The sequence below is a fragment of the Venturia canescens genome, chromosome 3 (genome assembly GCF_019457755.1).
Source record: "Venturia canescens isolate UGA chromosome 3, ASM1945775v1, whole genome shotgun sequence".
Taxonomy (NCBI): Eukaryota; Metazoa; Arthropoda; class Insecta; order Hymenoptera; family Ichneumonidae; genus Venturia; species Venturia canescens.
Genome location: NC_057423.1, coordinates 12,147,800 through 12,172,960, shown reverse-complemented (window position 1 = coordinate 12,172,960; position 25,161 = coordinate 12,147,800). Strand labels below are relative to the sequence as shown.

Below are 25,161 nucleotides of genomic sequence, written 5' to 3'. Positions count from 1 at the left end.
TCGCGTTGCCCAAAGAGAAGAGCAGCAGAGTGAGAGAAGGACGGATCGAGGTAAAGAAAGAAAAAATAAATACATACACACAGATGCAAATATACAAGTACGTAAAAATACAACTGGCTGAGTTGGTTGGGAGTAGGTGCGAGCCACCACCGGACTCGTGCTTTCTACATATATAAATATGTTCGAACGCGAGTGCTATATTTTACAAGCTAAATCTATGTGTTTGGTGTCACACCTGCTGCGGTTGGGTATTAACTCTCTATACCGAATGTCATTGCGAATATTTGGGGCCGATGGCTTTCCTTACATCAGTTGATTGGCAAGATTTGAAATAACGGGGGGCGTATATCTTTGCGATATAAAAGGGGGGAAGGAGATCGAATGAAAGGCGAACAAGCAGCGGAGTGGCCATCGCTAATTTACGATGAATTTCAAATCAAGCATGTCGAGTCCCCCTCAGAAACCTTTCCGTCCGAGATCAACGCTCAAGCCTTCGAGACATCGTACTCGCATTTTCTTGTTAGTCAATGCCAAGGATATTTGAATTTCTTAGGCCAAGTTGGAATATGCGATGATGTGGCAAAGTTTACGAAAGCACGAATTACGAGGAGAACGACCGGGACACACGAGGAAACCCGAATCTAGCTCAACTTGTGACTTATTCCGTGCTGGCAAACCCTGCGAGTCGTAATTTAAAAAGCACGAGCAAACCAGATAGCGTAATGTTTTAGGGGCTTAGTTATTGAGGCCGAGATAGAGGCCACCTTAATCTCACTAAATTTCGGAGGTATCCTTCACAGAAAGGGGTCAAATTTTCTGCAGATTATTATTCGACGATGAAATACTGAATTTTTTAAACGAAAATTCAAGCGAATTGTTTATGGGGTTTTGGGTCACGATCAAATATGTGCATCGCCGGAAAATCGATTTTTTCTAGCCTCCCCACGCCAGGAGTTCAGGTTCGCTTAACTTTTGTGTACTTTGTCGTTCATGTAGGTGATCTCGTGACTGTGGCTATCAATTTTATGAAAAGGGATAATTCTCATCCTTTTTTGATAAATATGCTATCGAATGATTGACCAACTTACCAGATTGTTGCTGGCGTACGAACAATGACGACATTTGTAAGGTTTAGTACCAGTATGTAGTCGGAGATGTCTACTCAAGTGTGATGATATCTTTGTTGTAAAATTGCAGTGTGTATAAGGACAATTCAGCTGATTAGAATTCGCTTCACTCGTCGGAACCTCGTGTCTTGTTTGATGTCTGAAAAATTGGTTTTTTAAAACAACTTGAACAGTTCACTTGCGTTTAAACTTCGCATTCTTCACTCAATATCGAACCCTCATGACGAGGAAATCGTCAAAAAACAGTGAGCTTTATCAGATATTTTTTTAACTTGAAAATTTACCTTCGTAGTTGGATCTTTGTTTTCGCAGAATATGGACATTCGTTACACCGATAAGGGCGGTCAGTGTTTCCATTCTCATGTACCAAACGTCGATGGGATCGAAGCTCGTTTTCGGTTCGTAGAATAGTTGGACACCCTGGAAGTCCACATTTGTAGTTCTTGCCAGCATGGCGCATCGTGTGTTGCTTCAATGCGTGTCTAAAATCAAAGATCGATCATGAACAATTTTTCAGTTTTTGTGTCATAGGGCATGAGCATTTCGATATCTACAGACCTGCTGATTGAAGATCCTCAGGCAATTACAGATTCTGGGATAGGATTGAGATGATTGAATATGTGCTCCGGATGAGGTTGATGCTGGGACATTAGGATAGCAAGGATTCGTTACTTGTTTTTTCTACGAATCATCGATAAAATATCTAAACAACTGTGAGAATTATGAACAAACGGTATCAATTTTATTCGAATGAAATAATAATAATAATAATAATAATAATAGTAACAAACGAATCTTCACAACGGTTATTAACTTAAAGTAAAGTGTACAAATTTTAATTAGTTTTATACGTATAATGTCTGAAAAATCATCAGCTACCGGTGCAATTGGATTGGGACTCGGATTTTGTAAACAGCGGCCAAACTGGCTCCGCATCGCGCTTGTTATACATTGGGATTACTCAAGGTTCGTTTTCTGATCTCTGAGCATCTGACGCGAAGTTGGGTTGGATCTGATGCCTTCCCTACATCACACAAACTGATCGATATTCAATGCTTTGAGGGAGAAATTGCATCGATCAGAGTTTTCAAAATCAGAGTCGCAGTATAACTAAATCAATGCAATTTCATTTGAATTTCAGATGGCAATCCTGACGCATGCTGTCCAAGATGGGTGATGAATATGAATAATCTATTTCTAGTTCATCAATTACGAAATTGTAAGAATTTCCTTTCCAGTTTTTCTTCGTTAATAGATCTAAAGAGTTGAGGTTTCGGGGTTCGAATTGTGATTCGGATCATCTGCCCATTCAGCTAGAATGCTGGTACTTCGGGACACCGCTGCATAAAAATAAACCACGAAGACACATTTTTAAGTGAGTTAATTTCAGAAAATCTTTCTTATGGAACGTCAGTCGAATTGGATCTTCAGGGACTAACCATAGGTCGCCAAAGTATTCTTTCTTTTTCGAAAGACGATAAAGATGATCGAACCAACCAGAGTGAGAGTTATGACAAAGACACCACTTCCTACGACTCCAGAAACCGTAGAGAGCGAGCCATGGGCTGACGATACTCGTGTTTTTGGAATGCTGCACTTGGATTCTGTCCATTAAAAAGTTTCCAGGAGTTATCAAAATAGTTGCTCATGTCATCAATGAAAAATGTCACTCATTAGTTCAAAGCTTCTATCGAAGAATTATATGGAAAATGGCCACATGGACGACAGACTTACCAGCTTTTATGAAGCACACAATAATTGAATTGTTTGTTTCAGCTTCTTGCGATGGTTCTTCAGCGACAAAGGAATCACTAACAACATCTGGGACTATTTCTCGATGGCAATGGATGATTAAGTCACTAATGTTATTGAAATCAAATTCCATAACTGATTTCTGACAATCCTCATTACATTTTGGAGCTTTCCAGCCCCGCATTCGAGCTGCTTCCTCATTAGCAGTTTCATTGTTTATTTGATGATTTTCCGTTGGCTCGCTAATAAAAAAAAATAAAAAAATCGAAGAAAGAGTAAAGATTTTTTCATTTGGTCGACACGTTTATCAGCAAAACTAACCTCAGCATAGTGTAGAATTGATTGTCAGTTTCGTTGTTGGCCGTGAACGTCGCAACACAAAAATTTGGCTCATCGCATCTAGAGCCACTCCAACCAGTTTTGCAGATGCAAGACCCTTGCTTTATGGAAAAGTTACCACTATCAGGACAATCCTGCGTTGAATTATAAACATCTATTTCAGTTTTCAGAAATCCGTTGTCCGTTTGATTGTACATTGTTGCCACTTCACACTGATTTGGCAAAACACACTCCAATCCTTTTGGACAAGCGGGCTCACACAAAGGTTGGCAGGACTGCGAAGATGGATTGGTTACTGAGTTTTTGAGCACGTAGCCAGGATGACAGATGCATTGATTTGGTGCAACACAGCTTGAACAGTTTTCAGAGCACCGTGGAATACAAATGTTGTCAAGTATTGATAAGTTGTCACCTGGTTCGCTTGGTCTCAATGGTGCCTTCTCATAACCGTCCAAGCACTCGCAATGATTGGGCCCAGTGCACTTGGCATTGATGCAATCTCGTTGACAATGAGGTTCGCATTTGAATTTGTCATTCTCGCTGATTTTATATCCCGAAAAGCAGACACATTCATTTGGATAACCGCAGAAACCATCAATACAATCCTTTTCACAAATCGGAAGACATTGTGTTGGATTCGATACTTGCTGGTCGGATGGAAATACAGGTTGGTATCCAAGGTTACATTGACACAAATCAGGTGCAATGCAGCTAGCATTTTCGTTGCACTTTGATGAGCAAAAAGGTTGGCAAATGACACTGTTCTTGAATGTAGAATTGGCGACGCTATCAGCTTCGATGTAACCCTTGTTGCATCTACACTTATTTGGGGATTCGCAAAAACCGTTGGAATCGCATGCTGGATCGCACACCGGTGTACAAAATTGTGGCGGATCTGTTGGTAGGTTTTTATAACCATTGTTGCAGTGACAGAGATTCGGTTTGTGACAATATCCGTTAATGCATGGTGAGTCGCAAATTGGTGAGCACATCTGAGGCTGTTCTTCCATTGATTGTTTGTAACCAACCAAACATTTACAAGTATCTGGTTGAATACACACTGCGTTCGTGCAAGGTGGATCACAAATAGGTAAACAAACTTCTGGGTGATTCGAATCTGTTTTATAACGATGATTACATTCGCAGTGGTTCGGTTTCGTACATTCTCCGTTTATACACGGTGGATCACAAAGAGGTGAACACTCGTTGTGTGGCCCATTCCGATTCTTTCCATAACCGGGATAACATTCACAGGTATCTGGTTGAGTACAAGCTGCATTGATGCAAGGAACATTACAAATTGGTGTGCAAGAATTATTCGAATCGTTTGGCCTGATTCCGTAACCCTGATGACATTCGCAGTGATTTGGATGAGTGCAGACTCCGTTAATGCACTTTGGATCACAGATGGGCGAACATGTTCCTAGCGGATTTGATTGACTTTTTTCGTAACCAACATGACACTCGCAGTGATCCGGTTTCGTACAGTTTGCATTGATACAGTCATAGTTGCAGACTGGCTCACACAGGAAGTATTTCGTTGGGTGCTGCTTGTATCCCGGAAGGCAGGAGCACTTGTTCGGTGCCTGACAAACTCCGTTGATACACAAGTTTTCACAAATCGGCTCGCATTCTTCAAATGTACTGATGCGTACATTTATTAAAGCTAAACGATAGCCAGTTTCGCATCGGCATTTATTCGGTTCATAACAAAAACCGTGCAGCCCACAAGCCGGTTCGCATTTAGGCTCACAGATGATCGCATTCGTCTGAGCAAATGTTGCCATGTAACCGTCGTCGCACTCGCATCTCATGGGTGCTATGCATCGACCATGCTCACCACAGTTCTCAAAATGATTGGCATTTCCATCACAGTCGGGCACACAAGTGTTCAAATCTTCCAATGATGGGTGTCGATGACCAGGAAAACATAGACAGGTATTTGGTTCAATACAGTGACCGTTCTGACATCCACCATAACATTCAGGTTCGCATGTAATGGGGACCTCTCTTACTCGATGGTATCCATCGCAACATGAAGTCACCCACACGAGATCGGTGAAAACCTGGCATTATCGTTTCCAATAATAATAAAAAAATTATGTGCTGTTACAACAGTAAGATTATTGCAACTCCTGTTGGAGTTTTTCACATATGAATTTTATTATTTTACCTCCCTACGAAAATTTATCCTTGTCGCCCTTTTCCAGAAAATTCCCAACACCCGTTTTCTATAAGTTTCACGATAGCTGACCATTCGGGTACGCTGTTGGCTATGAAAGTATTAATTATTTTATCAGCTTTCGTTCTAGTCTTGTGAAATTCTGACGAATAAAATAGATTACTTATTCGAATACTCAGCCGATGATCTCATTTTTTACTAACAAATAAATACCTTTCCAATATTCGGCATTGTCCCAATGCATCACCTGAAATCTCTGTTGGTAGAGTGGAAAACATCACGAGAACAAGGAAACATGTCCCTAACACTGAGTCACTTATTTTCATTGTTTCTGACTAGAGATTATCACCACTTATTGCATTATTGAATCCAGTGACATAGCTGAAAGTGCAATTATTTTGGTAGATTCGATCAAGAGAGATCTGACACTTTAAATACTTCCACCATATAATAGTCAAGAGTATTATGTTTTTTGCTTAGTTTTCAAAAACGACATCCGACGAAGTGCAACAACGAATGAAGACTGATGGCTCTGAAAAGTTCTCTACTGTTTTAAAAATAAGATAATATTTATCAGAGGACTAAGGATGAATGAGTTCAATGCATGTGTCAACTTGCTACCGAAATGCTACAGGCGCGATAACTGAGTGATTCACAATAACTGCTGGTTCTATCTATCAGAACGTACAGGACATCCGTAATAGCTTGCTTGACTCTTATCGTAGTGTCTCCGTTAAAACAAGTTGATATAAATACTTTTCTGTCGTGTAAACATATTTTTTTAGAAATTATTCGCAGTGGATAATCAAACTCGTTGATAAAGGGTTCACATACCTCGAAATTTTCAACACAAAGTACTTGAAGACTAGTATCGATGTTGAGTCGATAGTAACAGAGAGCAAATCTTATAAATTAACCTCCATCCGCGAAAATCGTCAAAATAGACATGAGCAAATGAATCTTCATTCCAATATTTTCGTAACAGATTCTAAGCGTTATATCAGTCGAACGAAGAATCCCTTTTTATCTTTTATGATTAATAGGTCACCACTTCGAATTGAGTTTCATGAAGCGTCAAATAAATAATCAGTTATGTGTTCGTGAAATCTTTAATACTCGGCTGTCGGAGTATCCGGTTCGGTTCAACACGCGCTCGAGTTTTCACGTAGTTCAGCATTGAAATGAATTTCTGAATTATAGATCATCAAGAAAAAAATGACTCTTCGCGAATCAGAGTGGACAAATATTTAATCGATATTCCCTATTTAATCAATAAATTGTGGCTCGCTGGCGATAAATTAAGCTCACGACAGTCTGGTGTCCCAGATCGCTGTCTGCTCCCAACGAATTTATTCTTGATTCTAAATCCGAGCAACAAATTGAATAGAATTCGTATGAGGAACGATTTTATGTAACGAATGTTTTTCGGATTATTGCTCAAAACTAAATGTACCCTGAGATATCAAACCAACAGTTGAAAAAGTTGAGAATCGGTGCGGCTCACTTCCAAAAACTTCTGGCTCACCGTACCTTCAGCTTTATATTGAAGCGATTTTTCATCTCGTGAGAAATATAGTTAGAAAAAGCTGACAAGGCTAGCATAATTATTCTACGGCATAGGTCCGTACGTATTCGTCAAGAATATTTGCAGCTTGGAGAGCTATAAATTCAATGGTGGCAACGTATATCACACGGATTTTCAGAACACGAGAAAGAATGCCCATAATTCAAATGATGGGTATATGGGCAGTGCCTGCGATCTCTCACGCGCTCGCGGGGACTTATTTGTCCCTTTCTTAGGCCCTTTTCGACGAAGCCGACGAAACTCTTTTCTCTTTCTCTCGGTTGCTTCGCGTTCTCTTCGTTTACCATACTTGTACTGTGGCCCCACCACGGCAAGAGAGATTATGTGCCAGACAGGACTCCGTATCAAGCCAAAGCGGGTCGATAAATATAAATCTCGGATCTCTGCGCTCACCTCTCCGCAGTTCAGATACAAGCTGATCGACCAAAATAACAAAGCCGAAGACGAAATAAATGTATTCTTCATAAATTTATTCAGCAATACGTATAATTAAAATCAAGTAGCTAAAGAGACTCAACGAAATTACCATCATCCGCAATAACCGGAGTTTGCTCATCATTAATAGCTATTGAGCGTACTTTCAATATTATTATCGAAGCCTGTTGCAAGTACGATGGTAAATTGTACTAAATACACGGTTCCAACTCGTATCAGTGAAGTAAACACGATGCCCGATTCTGTAAAACACAGAACGGGTTTCATTGCAATGCTGTAATGTTTTGTTTGCTTTTTTTCAACTCCCTGCCATTTCCACAATATCGATATCACACAATTTTTCAAATTCCTTCGAATGCGCTGTTCTAAGCGTATTGTGAGAGTGCAGGTATCATAGAAACTGCTATAAGCTCAATGGTTGAACCTACCAAGTTTCCGGTCAAGCAATACGTGAATACGATAAATTCAATTTTTCGTGCATCAGCAACTAAAAAACTCCCATCGAGCTTGAAGTTTCAAATAATTTTGCCTTCAGGATTTGTTTTAAGGGTAAAATCGTTTGAATATACGTTGACTCAATTACAAGTCGGTCTACTTTTGTAGAATGCACAGAAATTCACAGAATGCAAAGAATCTAACGTTCACTCATGCGAATCGATTCAACGATGTTTGCTGAAGAAGTTTCTCCACGAAACTACTTAAAACAGTAGATTTCGAAATCACAAGGACGATTTTGTTTGTCTTAGGTTAGTAGTGTTCGCAGTGAAAGACGGGAAAAGGTACGTCGACGTGAGGAATTGAGGAGAGAGTGACCGAAATAAAAAAAGGATGGAAGGAGCTTAAAAGAAGACGGGGGTAGTAACGTATGATATAAATTCGACCTCTCCTCTCATCGCAGAGGATCGGGAATCTATCGCGTCCCTTATATTCTCTCAGCACCGATGCTGTTTGCTGCTGGGATGAGGATTAAAAGGATGAGGATGGGAATGAAGCGAAACGAGTGAAGCATCGAGAAGCATCTCTTTTCTGCTTTCTCTCTCTCTTCTTCGTTCTTTCTCTCTCGTTTTTTCCTCTTGTAAAGAGCGAAGAACCTCGCGCAGGGTCTTGTTGTACACAACGCGAGAGCTTCGAGGGAGCGATGGAAGCGAGCGCGAGCATTAATTAAAAAGGTTGCGCATTAAAATGATTTGTTTTAATTGGCTGAACGCATTGAGGTATTTATGGCCGGTCGGTTGGTCCTTCGTTCGGTCTGCTGTCGGTCGTGCTCTGCTCACTATGCTATATCTATGGCTATATCAATATATACACATGTGCAAGTGTTTGTATATATCGATGTATCCAGAAACTTAACTGTTGCTACAGCCGGATAAGGTTGTGTGTGCTCATCTCTCGAGAGCTCGGACTTTACTAGGCATCGATGCTGCTCAAGTCTAATTCTGTTCCATTCCATCCTCTTTTTTTTTTTTTTTTCTTTCCTACGTTCTCGTCTTTGAACGCCTTCCAGATTCTTTTATTTATTTCCTCTCGATCTATCGACCTAAACTCCTCTTCTCCGATTGGCCTTTTGATCCCTTCAGATTCTTCGATGATCCGCGCATAAATTTTAGAGAAGTCTATGGAACTCGAACCGGCACGGAAACTTTGCCTCGTAAATGGATATTGAATTTATATACGTACAGATATATTACCCCCAGTCTACATATATATTACCTAAATATATGTATTAGTATGTATCGAAAAGTAGTTTGAACGTATATGAATATTTCACCACATTAATACGAATAAATCTTTCAGATATACTGTTGCGGTTCGTACGACAGACATCGAACGCGGTCCTTCATTATAGAGCCTATATGTATATCCTGTAGCAATAAATAATACTCGTAAATCTTTACACTCTTGACTCACTTGATATGAAATTCTATACGCGTCACGCAACAGTCTCTAAAGCGTCACCGGATGAATCTCGCCTTCCTCAGATTATTCACTAAATATTATTTATTCAAATTTACCAATTTTGACGAGACTCCGTGTTCATCTTATCGATTTATGAGGCTTCTCCTCAAAAACTTTTATTCATTATGTACATTTTACAACCGTTTAGAAACTTTCGAGTTTATTTTTATTTTCGTTCGTGTCCTATTTTTTCGTTGCCTATTACTACGAGATTTCAACTCTGTGCGTGAAGAAGCCAAGTTTGAAGAAGCTTCACACGTCGAATTTTACAATTTTTCTTTCGAATTACTAATTATGCGCTCACTAAGCATCGATTCTATGTTTTGAGATATTTAAAGTTGCACTCATAAAAAAGCTGGGATGAATAAAATGATTGAGATTATCGTTATTTGTTGATGGAATATCGAAGAGTTTAAACCTGATGCTGTCGTGGGACAAAAATGAATGCGGAGATTGAGTAATTGGCAGAATTATACACGGAATTTGAAATTATTCGACGGCGACATAGCTCGGGATGCCAAGAAAAAAAGGAGGCGGGAGAATAAGCGAAAAAGAAGCATTTAAATCCTATTGTAGCGTGATTCATAGCGATAAATAAGCTTCCGTATCGTTAGTTTTTGCAACGAAATTGCGATGAGATATTGGCTGGCGTCACACAGGGAATTCCGCCCGTCAGCGGCGTCATATCCCGATTTATTTTCACAGATATATTATTCTCCAGGAATATTGTGTGCGTTGCTTGAAGGCACCATATACTCATCATGCGGTAGGTACGATGAACCTCGACAAGAGTACGAGAACGACAGTGAGAGAAAGAGAGAGAAACGTAAGAGATGGACGGAGAGAGAGGGGGAGGTATAGAGAGAAAAAAGAGAAGAACTACGAGCGAAGAGAGCTCTGAGCTCGGCGAAGGTCAAGGCCTTCGGGGTGTCAACCGCGGGCTCGGAGCAATTAACGAAGAGGCTCGTCCAGATTATTTATCTGGATTGGAAGAACGGAAGAGAGAGAAAGTGCGAGGCCTAGAGAAGGCGAGATGGCAAAACAAGGAAAAAGAGGCATCACTTCTACTTCGAAATGTGTAGTGGGAGGCGGTGAAGAGGACGCGCTATGGATGAGCAGCTAATGTTAATCCAACGATTCGGACTTGGTCTCAAGCGTGTGCATAAGTTATAGAGGTATATATATATCGCGTTCCGAGTGGGTGGAATCGTCGATTCGGCTCAAAGGTGGGATCTTGGTGGATCGAGCCGCTTCGACTCTTTTCTTTTCTTTTCCTTCGTCGTTCTTTCTTTTCCAACGCTATTTTATTTTAGTTTTTATTTTTTCATTTTTTCATTTTCGACGCGACCCGATCACGAAGAGAAGAGAAGGCGGCCGCGATTTCTGTCTGATGCTTCTCTTCTCTTCAGCTACGTGTGGCTGTGCATCAACGCTCTGCCACATAGACTCGTGGCGGTACGCATACAAACGCGTGCGCACACATGCACTTTTGTAGATATAAAAAAGATGAAGAACAATAAGAAGAAGGTGGAGTGGCGTGCTGGTATACCGGGAGAGAGAAAAGACACGATGTGCCTCAGCCCCGAAGAGGGGCTGGACCAAACTCTAAGCCGAAGTTGATGCATGGCCGACGTTCTCCTCTCAGCTCTTGCTCTCGCTCCCTCGATCTTTCCTCGTTGTGCGATGCAGTTCAAGATGAAAGACACGATGGAAAGGGAAAAGATATAGGTGGGGAATGGGGAAGAGAAGAAATAAAGAATGAGAAGAGAAATATCCGCCTCGCCGGGGCTCAGCTCGGCCCCCTGGAGCAAACGCTGTCATAACTCAATCCCACCGGCCAGAACCGTCTTCTTCTTCTTCTTCTTCTTCTTCTCCTTCTTCTCCTTCTCGTTCTTTTCTCTCTTCTCCCCGTCTTGTCCGTCCGTCCTTCCATCCGTTTTATCCGTCCTCCAGCCTTTACAGGTTGCACCTGTACTTCTATTTTCTCATCTCTCTCTCTTCCTCGTCTTCTTTTCTTCCTTCTCATCCTTCTTGTATTCCTTACTTACAACGTTCTTATATTCATCTCGTACACGCTCGCTTCAAGCCGATGAAGAAGGAGCAACGGAAGATTGTGGCTCCATTAAATTCTACGCCTCGACCAAGCAATACCGCAAGAGACGCGATTCATGGCTCTTATCGTCAATTTCAAACTTCGTTTACCCACAGCACCGAGCCTGATCGAGTCGACCTCATCTCATGTCAACTCTGTATTTATAGCGTATACCATCCGCGCGGCTGTACAACTTCTCTGATTCACTGACTTCATTATCACAAATTCAGTCGTCACTCTCTACCAACCTTGAGTTATTCTTATTGCACCAGTTGGATATTCGAACGAAATCGTCCGCTCTAACTTATGCCAACTCGCTATTTATACACGAACAGTAGATTTCAGGCGTTCTTTATAAAGAATATTTCAACGACATCGTTCCGAGGAATCATTCGAATTACAAGCAATTTCATTCAATTAACAAATAAACATTTTATTCTCGCATTCTCATCGACACGAAACGAATCGATCGTTTGAATCGATTTTATAAACTCTCTGGTACCAACGACATCTTGGATTCGTTGCCATTTTTAATTGTGGCAAACGTACTTGAGACGGTATGACCAAACGCTTGTTCTCTTCGGCGATCAATCAAATATTTCTTGAATCGAATATTATCAATGACTGAAAAAAATGTTCATCTCCAGCTATGTCGTTAAAACGATTCTTCGTTTGCCTCCATTATTCGTGCAACAGAGAAATAAGTCCCATGGAATTTAGATTAATAACTCGTAATCATGGGTGTTCCACAAAACAAAATGATATCGTTCAACGAGCCGAATTGACTAAGCGCGAACCTGACCAAGAGCGAGCGATTCGATTGGCGCGTGACTCCACCAAGGCGAACGTCCCAGTGGCCGGCCAGGATCGCTGCTCGCACACGCCATTTCAATCTCTACATATATTGCGAATATATAGATATATTTAAGGAGTAAGTCGTGGAGCTACTAGTACATTTACCTTACAAGGATAAAACGAGAATCACGAAAGCGCTTGAGCATCAACTATTACGTATCTGGTGTATGTTTGCTGAGGCCACGTGCAAGCTCAGCTCACTGAAACGCCGGCTCGTTTACTTAACGTGATACGTGACTACGTACGTACGAGTCCGAATTAACCAAGCCCAATCAAAGGTGGCATCGCTGGTGGTCCTTCCACATTCCAGGGCGCAAACAAACGTGAAATTTCATCCACCTTGTTACATCGTCTCGGACTATATAACATTTTCCGCTTTGTATTCCAGCCGATATTGGACAAATTCGCTTTGCTATACATGCTGGAACACTATATTATCTCATCAGTTATGTCATTACTTAGAGACTTCGCGAGGATTGGGCTTATGACTTGACGTCAAATTTCGGACTCATTTCTCAGATGAGGTTTCGCTGTTTCAAGAAGGAAAATGTTGTCAGGAAAGCTACTAATAACGCCAGATCAGTGAAATGAGAATTTTTCGTGTCATTAAGATCGAACTGTCCTTGCTAGATGATTTTTTTTCAAATCCAATGAATACTCGGGACTCGATTTGTCATGAATAATTTCCAGTGTTCATTTCACTACCGAACCAAATATGAAAATAAATTGCTTCATTCGTTTTGGAAAAAGGGCTTGTCGGAGAAGAATGGCGACTGAAAAATGACTCTGAACTTCTCCAGGGATCGCTAACTCCGAAACTGATACCGTTCGTATGCGCAGATCGACGAAGGGTAAAGAAGAGAAGAACAAAATTAAGACTCGGATGTTTTGAGGCAGCAGAAGTAAGAGTGGCTGGTGGCATGTAGGTGACGTAAATCAAAGGTAAAAAGTGCAGCGCAAAGACCGGGGTACGGGGCGGGTCGGAGACAAGGGAGAGGGGAAAGTTCTCGAAGGTGCGGTGATGAGGGTGACCGAGGAGGTTGCCGCGTCAGGAAGATTAGAGCGTCTAGCAGGGTATGGGGTAGTTTGGAGCTCGACGGTCCTCGTCCATGAGGCGGCGCACGTGCTTTTCTCGCTCTATATAGTTGGCTCTATCAGAGAAATGAACCAAGGCGGATGATGGTGCTGCAGAGAGAGAAAGAGGAAAAGATAGAGCAAGAAGAAAGAGAGGGGGGGAATGAAGAAGAGCTGATGAGGGTGCACGAGGCTCTTACAGAGACGGAAGAAAGGGGAAAGCGATGGTGGTTAGTTTTCCGTGGATGGAAGCTTCAAATAAACAACGATATTATAACGCAAGCTTAATTGCGCTGGAGGGCTTTTGGCAGACCGACCGAAATTCTCAAGATACCCCATGCATGTACGCTATGTAAAGTACACGCCTATGGATACACTTTTCATTCCTTGCTCCCATCGGTGCGAGCCTGCTCGAGGGAGAACTCCGCGTTTCAATCCCTTCCAGCCTCCCTTTGCCCTCTCGTCGCCGCAGATCCGAAGACTCCTCATCCCATCAGAAAGACGGAAGCATATCAGAGGCAAAAGCAGAAGTGAGAACCGGAGCATCACCACCGGAATACCGGGATTCATTTGCAATAAACATGTCGGCGGCTAATTTTCTCTCCTCGCCTCGGAATAACGGCTGGGGAAATATAATCCTCTCAGAGTTGGAAGATCTTTGCATCATGTTCCGAGTCTCTGGGATCAACTTGAATCACGTTGGAAGAAACGAGGATGTATGGATTATTTTGTCGCAAGGGGACGAACCGTGCTGATGGAGTTTGAGCTGGAAAAATAACCTCGCTTTGCAGCTTATCCGTCTCAATTAATGGCTCATTATAGAGTTACATAAAAAATTTCCATGCAGATTCGAACAAGTAATTGCTCACGACGAAATGATTTTTATGATTGCCAGCTTGGACGGAACTCTCGTTTCAATGATATTTCATAAGTCTGAAATTCCCAGGTAAATTCCTTCTTCCATATATTCCAATTAACAAAGAAATTTCTTTAAGAAGATTCGCAAAAATGAGCTATTTTCGGGTCTTTTAAGCGTCTGTAATACCGGCTTAATGTGTTAGTCCAGTGGCGTGTAATGCTTGCAGATAGACACAAGATAAAAGAGTCGGAGGATCGGATAAAAAGAGAGGGAGTAAAGCTAGTGGAGAAGTTGGTAGAGGAAAAATTCACAGCAAAGGTCGGTCACGTCTCGCAATGTCTGTGGTTTGGCGGTGTTTCAGGCATATCCATAGAGACACGGTTAAGGAGGGTGAAGCATGTATATAGGAAAGTTTGGGCAGAGGAATCGTAGTGGAGAATCCGCGGGAGTCTGTAGCGTACATTGTGCGAATGTGATACGTACACATGCAAAACGATGGATAGGATGTAATACGTACGTTGAGAGAGGCGGGGGTTGTTTCGAGGTTGTGGACGACACAAAGAGGGAGGAGAAAAAGGAGGGAAAAGGACGACGACGAGGGGGGGGTTAAAAAGTCCAAGGGGCGAACGAGTTAGAAGAGCTGGCGAATGAAGAGGAAAAGGATGAGAAGAGAAGGGCAGTGAAAATACGTCCTGAGCCGGGGAGGGAAGCGCATAGCGGAGTTCTTTCTGGCTCAGCGCACGGCATGATCCCAATGCGAGGATGAGAAAGTATACACGTACGCTGGTGCATGCGTTTGTGTGCGCGCGTGGCGTTCATAGAAGAAAGAGAGAAAAAAAGGAAGCGATAGAGTGAGAGAAATAATGAAAAAAGGAATGAGAAGAGGAAGAGAGAATGAAAAAGAACATCGCAGGGACGAGGAGGAGGTGAGGATGAAGAGCAGAGGATGAGAACGATCCGCGTGGGGCGCTCTCGCGCAACCTCTCGGAGGATGGAGAACAGAGGACGGTTAGCAGAACAGCCAGAGAGAAGCGGCTGTATATGCGCGTTCCACAACCACAGAGGCCTGTTTTATTTTATGAATCGCAATATTTCACGCGACAACTGGACTCTCGCATCGGCTCTTGCCCGCGCGCACCCCTGCTGGGGGCGTTCACCACTAAACTGTCTGCACACGAGTATCCCCGTGCTTACCGCGTGCCACACCGTACCCCATAGCATGCCATAGCTTAGCTCATACCGCAAACCTAAAGCCGGTACGTAACAATGAGCATGAGGTACCTGGTACCGTGTAACGCACCAACACAAATGCATACGTGAAAAACAAAAAAATACAAAATTAAACTGCGGCTATCAGCCCCGTAAATGTTGTGAGTAAATATCGAAATCGTAGCCGATCCTTTTTTTCGATGATGGACCGCCGACTCGGCGGTGCACATTTGCTCAGGAAAAATTCTCCCTTCGTTTGAACCAACTCCCTCAAAAAGGTCGCTTTCTCTCCAATAAGAATAAAACTCTGTCGAATGTTACGCATAGAAATCTTCGGATTTTATCCATTTGCGTATCGTAATAAACATTATTTTTAAAACAAAACTTCAACGCATCAAGAACACACTGCAAAGTGCACACAAATATTCTTCCTGTATACTAATCGTTCGATGTTTTTCCCAAATGGAGTTTTGATACCGATGCAAAGGTTTCTCTACGCGTGACACGAAGACCCATGCCTGAAGTTCACGTATTTTGTGATATGCTACACGAAGCGAGTGAGCTTCCGATAAAAATAGCAGAGATGGCTTGATAATTAGTGTTTTATCGTTCATAAAAAGACAATGATTGGACGTTGCCGTTGGGCTAATGGCTCGACATATACGTACGATTTTATTCCTGTATGTGTGTGTGTGTGTGTGTGTGTGTGTGTGATGCGCACTTCTGGTTGAACTTATGCTGAGAAAGGTTACGCCTACTATCTCACCCTGTATACGTCGACCCTCTATCTCATCCGAGTGCTCGAGTAGACGTCGAGCATGTACTATATTTACCTGAAGGTTTGGTGTACACTGTACGCTCCGTCGGTTCTGCACGGGAAGGACGAGGATACTGCGAGAAGAGAAGAGGACAAGCGCCATTACTGGCGACGAAAGATAAAAGATACGTGGGGACCACGCCGCTGCTGCCGCCGCCGCCGCCACCACCGCCACGGTCCATATATGTAAATACCTCAGGGAGAACGCACGTACCACAACGAGACAGGCGAAAGAGTGAGAAGGAGGGAAGGAAGGTGACGGGGTTCCTACCGGCGAATTGGTGACGGTGCACACTGGCGAAGTCCTTGCTTTACTTGCGATCCTATCGCTGACTATAGCAACTCTTGTGATGGTATACGATCTCTGCAGTATCGGTCATCACACTATTCGTATTATCCTCCAAACGCCGTTCATTTTCACACAGACCCCCCCCCCCCCCTGCCCCGCCCCCTCCCCCTCATGCTCCTTTCACGCTTGCACGTTTAGTGTGCTCGGGAAAACTGCCAATCTTGCAGATTCCCTATTCAGGAAACATGAAAACTTATGGTTATTGAAATTTAGAACGTCGAGAATACAATGGAATAGTCTTTTCTTGCATGCTTTCACGCTTCGTTTTTTTATATCGTTGAAAACGCTCTCGTTGACTTGGTATATTCGATGCTAACGAAAGGGAAAAATAAAATTTACATTTGAATTGTGAAGAAAATATGTCTTTGATTTAAAGATACTTTGAGCCATTTTCTCGAAATGGTGAAAATCACGAAATTTCAAATGGTCAGACTCTCAGGGGCGAAGCAACATTCGGAAATTCGATTTTGGGCAATGCTTCGATCCACGTTGGATAGTCGCATCTGAATTTGGTATCCGAGTAATTAGTAGTTGAATTGCTGATCCACATAGAAGATAGTGAAATCTCAAATGTAGATGGAAAAAAAAAATCTCGTCATTCGTGTCGTTGAAATCAGTGGTTGAAATGAGAATAAAAGGATGCTGGAATCCGAAATTCTGGTGCAGCATCCGACTCGATTTTGTGAGCGTGGATATCGGTAAGGTATCCGTAAATAAATATAAATGTGTGGGCGACGTGAAAAAGGGAAAGGAGAAGCGAAAGTGCCTCAGGCCCTTCGTTTGCTTCGTTGCTTTACTTTGTTCGATCGAGAGCGGGTGGCTGCTTCCTAGGGAAGGGGGAAAGGGGCATCAAGCCGAGGGATACGGTGAACATAAGAGGCGAAAGAGAATGTTCGAAAGGCACGTGAAACGTACGGTCAGTAGCGCGGGTGTAACATACTATCTTGAATATGCGCATGCATCCCGAGGCCCTTGGTCCGCGGTGGCGAAAGCCTTCGCGTATTCTCAGAATTGGTGGACCGCGTACACTAAGGGAAGAGTCTCTCCTCGGGGGCACGATCGGCAAGACTTGCACGGGAGCTGTCCCTACCGTCTCTCGTAATTACCGTCTTTCGTGCTTTTTCTTTCTTTCGCTATCCTTCTTTTTTCGACTTTCGTTCACCTCTCACTTCGCTCTCTCTCACTCTCTCTCTCTCTCCCGCGCTTCTTCATTTTTCTTTCGCTTTCTCGTTTCCTGTATTTTAAGAGAGAGGCATGTACCTTCCTTCCTCGATTTGCTCGTTATCTCAACCTGCATATGTTCTTAGAGCCGAGATGGCGAAACCTCGAAATTTCGATCCCTTCGGGGGTCGTTGGCCAGTCGTCTAATCTTGATACATCCGACGCTCGCGTCGCTGTCAGATCAATAGATATTGCGTGTTGGTAAAAAGGATCTCGGTGGTCGAGCGCTCGAGCACATGCTTCAGATGTATTAATCAAAATAAACCAAGAGGTTTGTACTCCATTTCTTCGTTTAGGCAACTGCCATTATTTTATTGTTTGACAAATATTCAATTAACCCTCTTTCCGTGATGGCAGAATTCACAAAATACTTTGTCTTGTTCCTCTACAAGAAAGTCATTCAAGAAACCGAAAAAATCTCAAAAGCCACAAAAGAGATGATGAAATATTGACTATACCCACACGACAATCACTATGTAAGACAGCATAATTGTTACGAGCGTCCTCACCTTCCAAAAACCCAACAAACAGAATATTCAACCAGTCAATTATGAGCGATGAAGAGAATAAATAAAAGGTATGAGATGGAGTGAAAATTTGAATGAGAAAAGAGGAAGGGACAGTTGAGTACACGCGCCGGGTCACCTGCTGTTGTTATTGGGTGCCGGTAGAAGCTGTTGGCAAAAGCGAAGAGTGAAGAGCAAAGAGGATGGAGGTGTTAACATTTACTTTATAGCGGTTTGCTACACCAGGCGGCAATGCTTTAATACTTATGTTGAGCCAGGCAACAACGGATACCTCAACCACCACCAACGGAGCCAGGAATATCTGCTGGCGCAAGAGGATCACAACTGGAGAAGCGGCCACGCCATCGGGAGCTACACTCTGCACCGTAGCACACGAAGGATCTCGCTCTTTTGCTTCGTTCGTACGAGGATACCTAAGTCTGTGTTGTATTCACACAATCCCACCGGTCTCGAGGTCCTCGGTTACAAGGACAACGTTGCAATGTTATTACGGAGCCCGCGGCGACACAAGCTCTCATCTATACTACCGGGTATAGATACCACAACTCTATAACCGCATGACGCACGCTATAACTATATATTTATCGTAGAGTCATAATACAGGCCCGTTAAATACTAAAATGACCCGCGGGCTTACAAGGCTCTATGAGATGTTAATACGAGGCCTCTAGCTAGCAGAGAGCGCGTGCGCCTCTTTCCTTCTATCTCCAGATTTTCATCTCCCTCTTATCCTCTTCCGTTTCCTCTCTTCCAGCCTCCTCGAGCGGCCCAACTGTCCGTTTCTCTCTTACCAATAACCCGACATTTTGCTTTCTCGTATTCTCACTTTCTATCTTATACTCCCTTCGACTACCTCTATTCGTTTATTGCTCGTAACTGTCTCGTTCCCTTACACTTACCAGGCCTACTTCCTTGTGCAGCCTCTTACTTATCATCACCGGTGGCTACTAATTCTCATCTTTACCATATTTCGTTAGACATTTTCTTTAACTGCTTCTTCTTTCGAATTTCCGATTCCACCGATGCCAATCGATTGGTGCGAAAATTCATTCAGAAAAAACTTACTGGAACTGTTGGAAAGCACTTTTTCGGAAAATTTTCTCTTGGGATTTGTTTTTCGAACGAAATTAATTCACATCTCGATCTCTTGCTTGTAGCAAAACTGAGTCACGTGAGGCCCAGGCTATTCAAGGGTGTTTCGACTCTTGAATTCTTAATTCGACACAACTGATTGTCGATAAAAATGCATCAGCTTACCAAGCAATATAGTGAGTTTACAAAGAATCGTGTTTAGACTCAAACCTCTCCTCGCGGAAATCCAGATTTAAATCGAAGATTAATTGCTATATCAATGATAAAGTAAGAAGGACTGTAAAATATAAATTGGCCGTTCCGTTATCGTTCTCAGAACACGCCAAATCCCATATTTTCCTACGACCTGACCAAAATGATGTCGTAATGTCACAAATATGTGTTACTTTTACTAACTGGGCTCTCAGGCTCAGTGGTAAATTTCTGCTCAATGGTTTATCACCGTTAAAGCCACGCAGGCTATTTTAATTTTTATCTGCTCTTTGTGCCCTCTGTGAGCTGTCGCTAGCTCGGATCTCGCTTCGGTCTCTTTGCGTCGATATATTTCACAGTAAGCCTACCGCTATGAAATGTTCCATTATTGTATAGTTATAGAGAGCGCGGACACTTTTACTGCAGTGTGAGGACGGCGACCAGTTCGCACTCGTTTATCGTCGCCCATTCCTCGGCCAAATGCTCGTTACGTTATTTATAAGTGAGCAACATTCAACTACGGATGAGAGTCCAGTCGTACGATCGCAAACTCAATGGCCGGTGAAACTGTCCGACGTAAAAACGAAAACTCGTGAACACACCGACCGGAAAGTCATTCAGATGTAAACTAGTAGTCTAGAAGCAAATATCTTGGGAGAAGAGTGACGCGCGAAGTAAGAATATAACAACAGAAGAGGACAGTTAAGAGATCTTGGAATACATTAACACATTTTATAGCCCAACGATTTTGATGACTTTTCATTCGCGTCACAAGCCTCGCCTCGTGAGTTCTAGAATAAAATATTTTCTCTCAATACATATTACGTAATGGAAAAATTTTTCGTCACGTATTCTGACAATAATCTGCTGATTAATAATGTTTCAAACGCTCCAAACGCATTTCTACCATCGGAGGTTTTTGACGTAACTTAGAAATGTCATGTTCCACTAAATTGGATTGCTATTTTTTGCAAATTTCGATACCAATGGAACAATTCATTTTATGGCATTTAGAATCACGTATTAGGGGTCGCGAGTAGTTTAGGAGCGGGAAAATATAGCACATACATTCGAATAAATATGAATTTGTTCCTGACCTGTGAGCATGCCAAGTCGCTTGGATCATAAAGACTCGCGGTATTAACGAGCTGTACTTACTTTGTGAAGAAGGCAGCGCTGCATTCGGAACAGGCATGATTTCGACGTCGTGAAGCAAAAGCCTCTGTTCCTCTGGGCCACGTCGTCGAAGACGAAGTCGAGCACTCCTTTCGATGCATATTGAGACTCGATCGTCTCGTGAAGGAAAGAGAACACTTGGTGCATCGATAAGGTCGTTCCCCGGTGTGACTTCTTATGTGGTTTCTCAGGGTGCCCTTGCAGAATGCTTTTTCACACATAGGGCATCGGAACTTGGCAGGCGCTTTGCTACATCCGGCTTCATCGATATTCACCGCGATACTACCAGCGTGAAGCGCACCGTGGAAAAGAAATTCGGCCTGAGAGTCCGTCGTAAATGAACAATTGGTGCATTTCCATTCTCCGGCGTTACCCGCTGCTCTCTCGACGCTCCTCTCACCTGCTTTTACACACTCCACGTCCCTCGTGTGCCTCGTCACGTCTTGGGACAGAGCGAATAACAAACCACATCGAGGACACCTGTAATGTTATTTTATCGTATATACGAAACGTGCTTTGGTACAAAATTTAACATAGTACTATTCACGGGTACTTCAAAGAAGCGAACTAAATCTTCTGATGTTAATAGTCTCTCTGCACACATTTTTCATCGGCACAATCACTAAGAGAAACTGATAATCAGCCATCTCATTTTATTTTTCTTTCACGCCATCCATGATGCTGAAGTTTGCAGCGTTCAACGGAAGGAATGAAAAAAAATTGTAATTCCTTAAATTTTTATCCTCCCAAAATTGTAATTTGTAGATTTTTTCGAGTTGTACAAATGATTTGTGGAATATAAAATTGGAGAATCACCAATTTCTGTTTGCCCATTTCGCAGAACTCGAACGTTGCAAACTTCAGCATAATTTTGTCGAATTATTGTTGATTTTTGTTGGATGGTGACTCTGACCTGTGGCACAACTCGGGATGTTTTTGAAGCAAGTGTTCCTTGTGTTCGAGAAGACTGGTTTGTTTAGATCCGCAGTGAGCGCACTCGCGGGTCAAGGAAGATAAATTTTCGACGTTCAACTTTTGTGCCCTGACGGTTTCCTTGTGGCTGGAAGTTCTCCGATGAAGTACGGCTTCATGTGCGGTCGTAAAGTTCATCATACAGAAAGAGCAAAAATATGGCGCTGTGGGTTGAGGGATAATTTTAGTTTCGTCATCTTTCATGTCGGTTTTGCGAGCATGGCACAACAATTGATGACGTTGAAGTGCGACGAGAGATTTGACGACTTGAGAACATTGACTGCAGGCTATTCTGCTCTGGTATTCATCGGTCGCCGTTACGCTTCCACTGTGTCCGGTTTCTCTTGCGTGGATTCGAAGTTGGAGGTTGTAACGGAAACGTTGATTGCACGTTTCGCATGTCAAAAATCTTTGTCTTCCCACTACCACCGGCACAGAACCATTCATCATCGCTACCACTTCGCGGTGACCCGAGCTCGTCAGGTGTTCTTCCATTCGCTCATTTTCTTCGCAATAAAAGTTACATGAACCACATTTGTAACTTCCATCCACCTGAAATGCGAGCGTAATTCGATGGCTTTAATTCTGATCAAGTCCACTTTTTATGTTCATAATATTTGAAGAGATGTTTTGAAAGCGCTCATTTTGGTTTAGCCAAAAATGACGAAGTAGAAAAGACTGGAGTATCCCTTGAAATACTCAGTGCATCGAATATAACTCACATCATCGGATTTACTGGTGTGAAGTGTCGATCGCCAATGTCGAAGAAATGTTGTCTCAGTGTTGCAATAAAAACGACAGATCGAGCACTGGAAAGGACACTGGCGAACTACATTGCTCATGTTCTCCAGAATAAAACGGCGAGCTTTTGGACTGCTGCAGGGATTCGTGCCAGCAACGCGACAGTGGTAGTGCGAAAGCAGGTGTTTTCCCATCTGTGGACGCCGCACACGAGCCTGACACATTTCGCACACGAGCACCTCTTTCTGTCGTCTACGAGTTCTTTTTCTTGCCTTTGTATCATCTCGCTGACTTTGATTCTTTCCTCTCTGAATCAAATATTTCATACAAAAATTATAATAGAATTCAATTTTTACTTTAGTCCAGTGTAATCAGAACGAAGAGGAAAACCTTTTTTTTCAACTTTCTTGTAATTTTATGCAATTTATCTAACCATTGAAGCTCTGAAGTATAACAGCCTCCATAATCAAAGACAGCAATAATTTTGATAGCTGATCTGCAGATTTTTTTATCAAGACAGTATATAACCCCATAAATGATCCCACAAAAGATACATGTTGAAAAATGTATAAAAAAAAATCAATTGTATTATGGAAAAATTATCAAAAAATGTTATTTTTCTTGTCAGGTTTTAATAAAAAAAATTGAAGATAAAAAGTTCTGTTTCTTCCGATATTCCGGCTATTCACAAGGCTTGGTCAAACCTTATAAAAGCCTGCAGGAAATAGATCAATGTTAAAAAAAAATTTGAAAAACTTTAAACTTTCGATTTAGCTTTCAAATCAAAGTTTCGAAACGTTATCTATTTTGAAGGGTTGAACGATTCATCCAAATAAACTGGATTCATAAATGATCTCAATCAGGAAAAATGTCTCTCCAGACAATAGACATTGGAAAATAGTTAACGAACGAAAATCAATTCCCCAAAGAAATCATATAAAACATAAAGACGGAGCGAAGGAACGAATTACCGATTTGATTTCGGCAAGTGCTCTCTGTCGTTTGCTCGCTGACTTCCTTCGGAGAAGTGGACCCACGCCGCGTGGCAATTGCAAGTCTCCGTCGATTTCCTGGATGCTCCTTCTAGCGTGTAGGTCCGAGAGCAAGTGCCTGTTGTAAAGCAATCTCGAAGCGAGTTTCCGGCCGCAAGGATCGCACCAATATCCTGAGCCGAAGTCACCAGGAGCACCGGGTATCCATTTCCCACGGGTGTGTCCAGGCGTTGGTTGTCGTCCAGTCGTTGTCGTCGACAGCACCGAGGACGAGGCTCCCGGGTTCTTACTCGCCAACTCATTTTCGTCCACTCTCTATCCGAGTTGACGAGAAAACGGAGATTCAATATCATCTAATATTTGATGCTGCATATTTTATCGAAGCCAAAGTTATAGCATTAAAAATAGTGCTTAAGAGTATGAAAATGTAATTAATAAATTTTTGTACGAATTATGAAGTCTTTAAAATAAATTAAATCAGCTATTCGAGTTTTGTGATTACGTACGAATCACAATATTTCTTGGAAGTATCTTACAATCTTCAGAATCGTTAAAAATTTACCGTCAAATTGAACACAAAGTTCGAGTACATACAAATTTTAATAAAAATCAAAGGCAGAATAACAACCGTCCTCTTTACGACTATACTCAAAAACATCACTGCTCCAAACAGCCCTACTCTCAAATTTGCAAAATCAATACAATGCACATCTCATGCCGTTAATAATCTGTGTATCTCACCTAGACATGTTAAAGAGTGGAGACGTTATTCATGCATAAAATAAAAATCTTTAGAGTGGAAATGTTATCGAGTAAATTTATAAGAGTCGAGTTATGTTGCACCAACTCAAAAATTCTACTCTCAGTAAATGTATTCAACAACAGTTCTCCTCTAAATGCACGTTTAAAGAGCGGAGTTGTTATCGAACAGAGCTGTGATGAGTATAGTTATAAATAGCTGCTAGTTAACAAATTCATCGGGAGCCATTCTCGATAACAATTCCGCTCCTTAATAACTATGGATCTACGTAGAGAACGTCTACCCTCCTTAACATATCTATTTCGATGTGATATTTAATCCCCAATATCTCTACTCATGATAATTTCAGAACATATCTCATCATGTGTAGAGATATTGAAGATCATGGATAAAAATAATAGTTTGTTTGAGAGGAAACGGCAGTTGAAGTGATCTTTCAGTCAAACTATAAATTGATCTTTCATTACAAGTGAAAGCAATGAATACCGTTTTTGGTTGAGCTACTAGGACAATCCGAAGTTATATATTGGTAGGTAAAGTGGTGTAATATGTCGAGTATATGAAATCGATCAGCTGCCAAGTTTCGCACACCCCACGCGGCACGACCCAAGGATGACAATTAGTCCAGTTACACTAACGGCCGAGCGTCACGCGATCCTTTAATTACAGAACGCGGGTGAGAGAGCGGCCCCGCCGCGGACTTACGATTAACGACGACGACTAACCAAGCAGCACGGAGCTACCCGAGGAGAGGTTGAAGAAAGCAACCGCTTCTGGTCTTGCCAGAGCAGAACGTTTCTAGAATTTTCTACCCTTGATAAAGAGCGAGGCAGAAGGAACGATCTAGTCATCTTCCG

The 25,161-nt window shown here is 42.2% G+C and overlaps 2 protein-coding genes across 2 annotated transcripts in view; both read right to left on the bottom strand.

Annotated features, from left to right (window-relative positions):
• The window catches only part of LOC122407818 (zinc finger protein 845), a 54,195-nt gene that overhangs the window by 6,037 nt on the left and 22,997 nt on the right, over nucleotides 1-25,161 (bottom strand). The window contains exons 3-8 of the mRNA XM_043414252.1: nucleotides 23,524-23,859; nucleotides 22,534-22,860; nucleotides 21,753-22,363; nucleotides 20,822-21,319; nucleotides 1,412-1,609; nucleotides 1,089-1,266 (exon numbers count right to left, since the gene is read on the bottom strand). Of these exons, the coding sequence (XP_043270187.1) occupies nucleotides 1,089-1,266; nucleotides 1,412-1,609; nucleotides 20,822-21,319; nucleotides 21,753-22,363; nucleotides 22,534-22,860; nucleotides 23,524-23,859 (2,148 nt within the window). The remainder of the gene's footprint in view (nucleotides 1-1,088; nucleotides 1,267-1,411; nucleotides 1,610-20,821; nucleotides 21,320-21,752; nucleotides 22,364-22,533; nucleotides 22,861-23,523; nucleotides 23,860-25,161) is intronic.
• Nucleotides 1,848-5,906, bottom strand: LOC122407819 (multiple epidermal growth factor-like domains protein 11). The gene is made up of 6 exons (XM_043414253.1): nucleotides 5,614-5,906; nucleotides 5,392-5,491; nucleotides 3,201-5,284; nucleotides 2,862-3,121; nucleotides 2,567-2,731; nucleotides 1,848-2,467 (listed from the first exon to the last, which is right to left on the bottom strand). Exons 1-6 carry the CDS (start codon nucleotides 5,724-5,726, stop codon nucleotides 2,385-2,387), a joined length of 2,805 nt encoding a protein of 934 aa, XP_043270188.1. The 5' UTR covers nucleotides 5,727-5,906; the 3' UTR covers nucleotides 1,848-2,384.

Excerpts from the sequence above, each read along its gene's own strand:
- LOC122407819 (XM_043414253.1), bottom strand. The coding sequence starts at position 5,726 with ATGAAAATAAGTGACTCAGTGTTAGGGACATGTTTCCTTGTTCTCGTG. Across the intron at positions 5,492-5,613 it reads CAATGCCGAATATTGGAAAG|CCAACAGCGTACCCGAATGG; the intron begins GTATTTATTTGT and ends ATACTTTCATAG. Across the intron at positions 2,732-2,861 it reads TGTGTGCTTCATAAAAGCTG|AATCCAAGTGCAGCATTCCA; the intron begins GTAAGTCTGTCG and ends TTTAATGGACAG.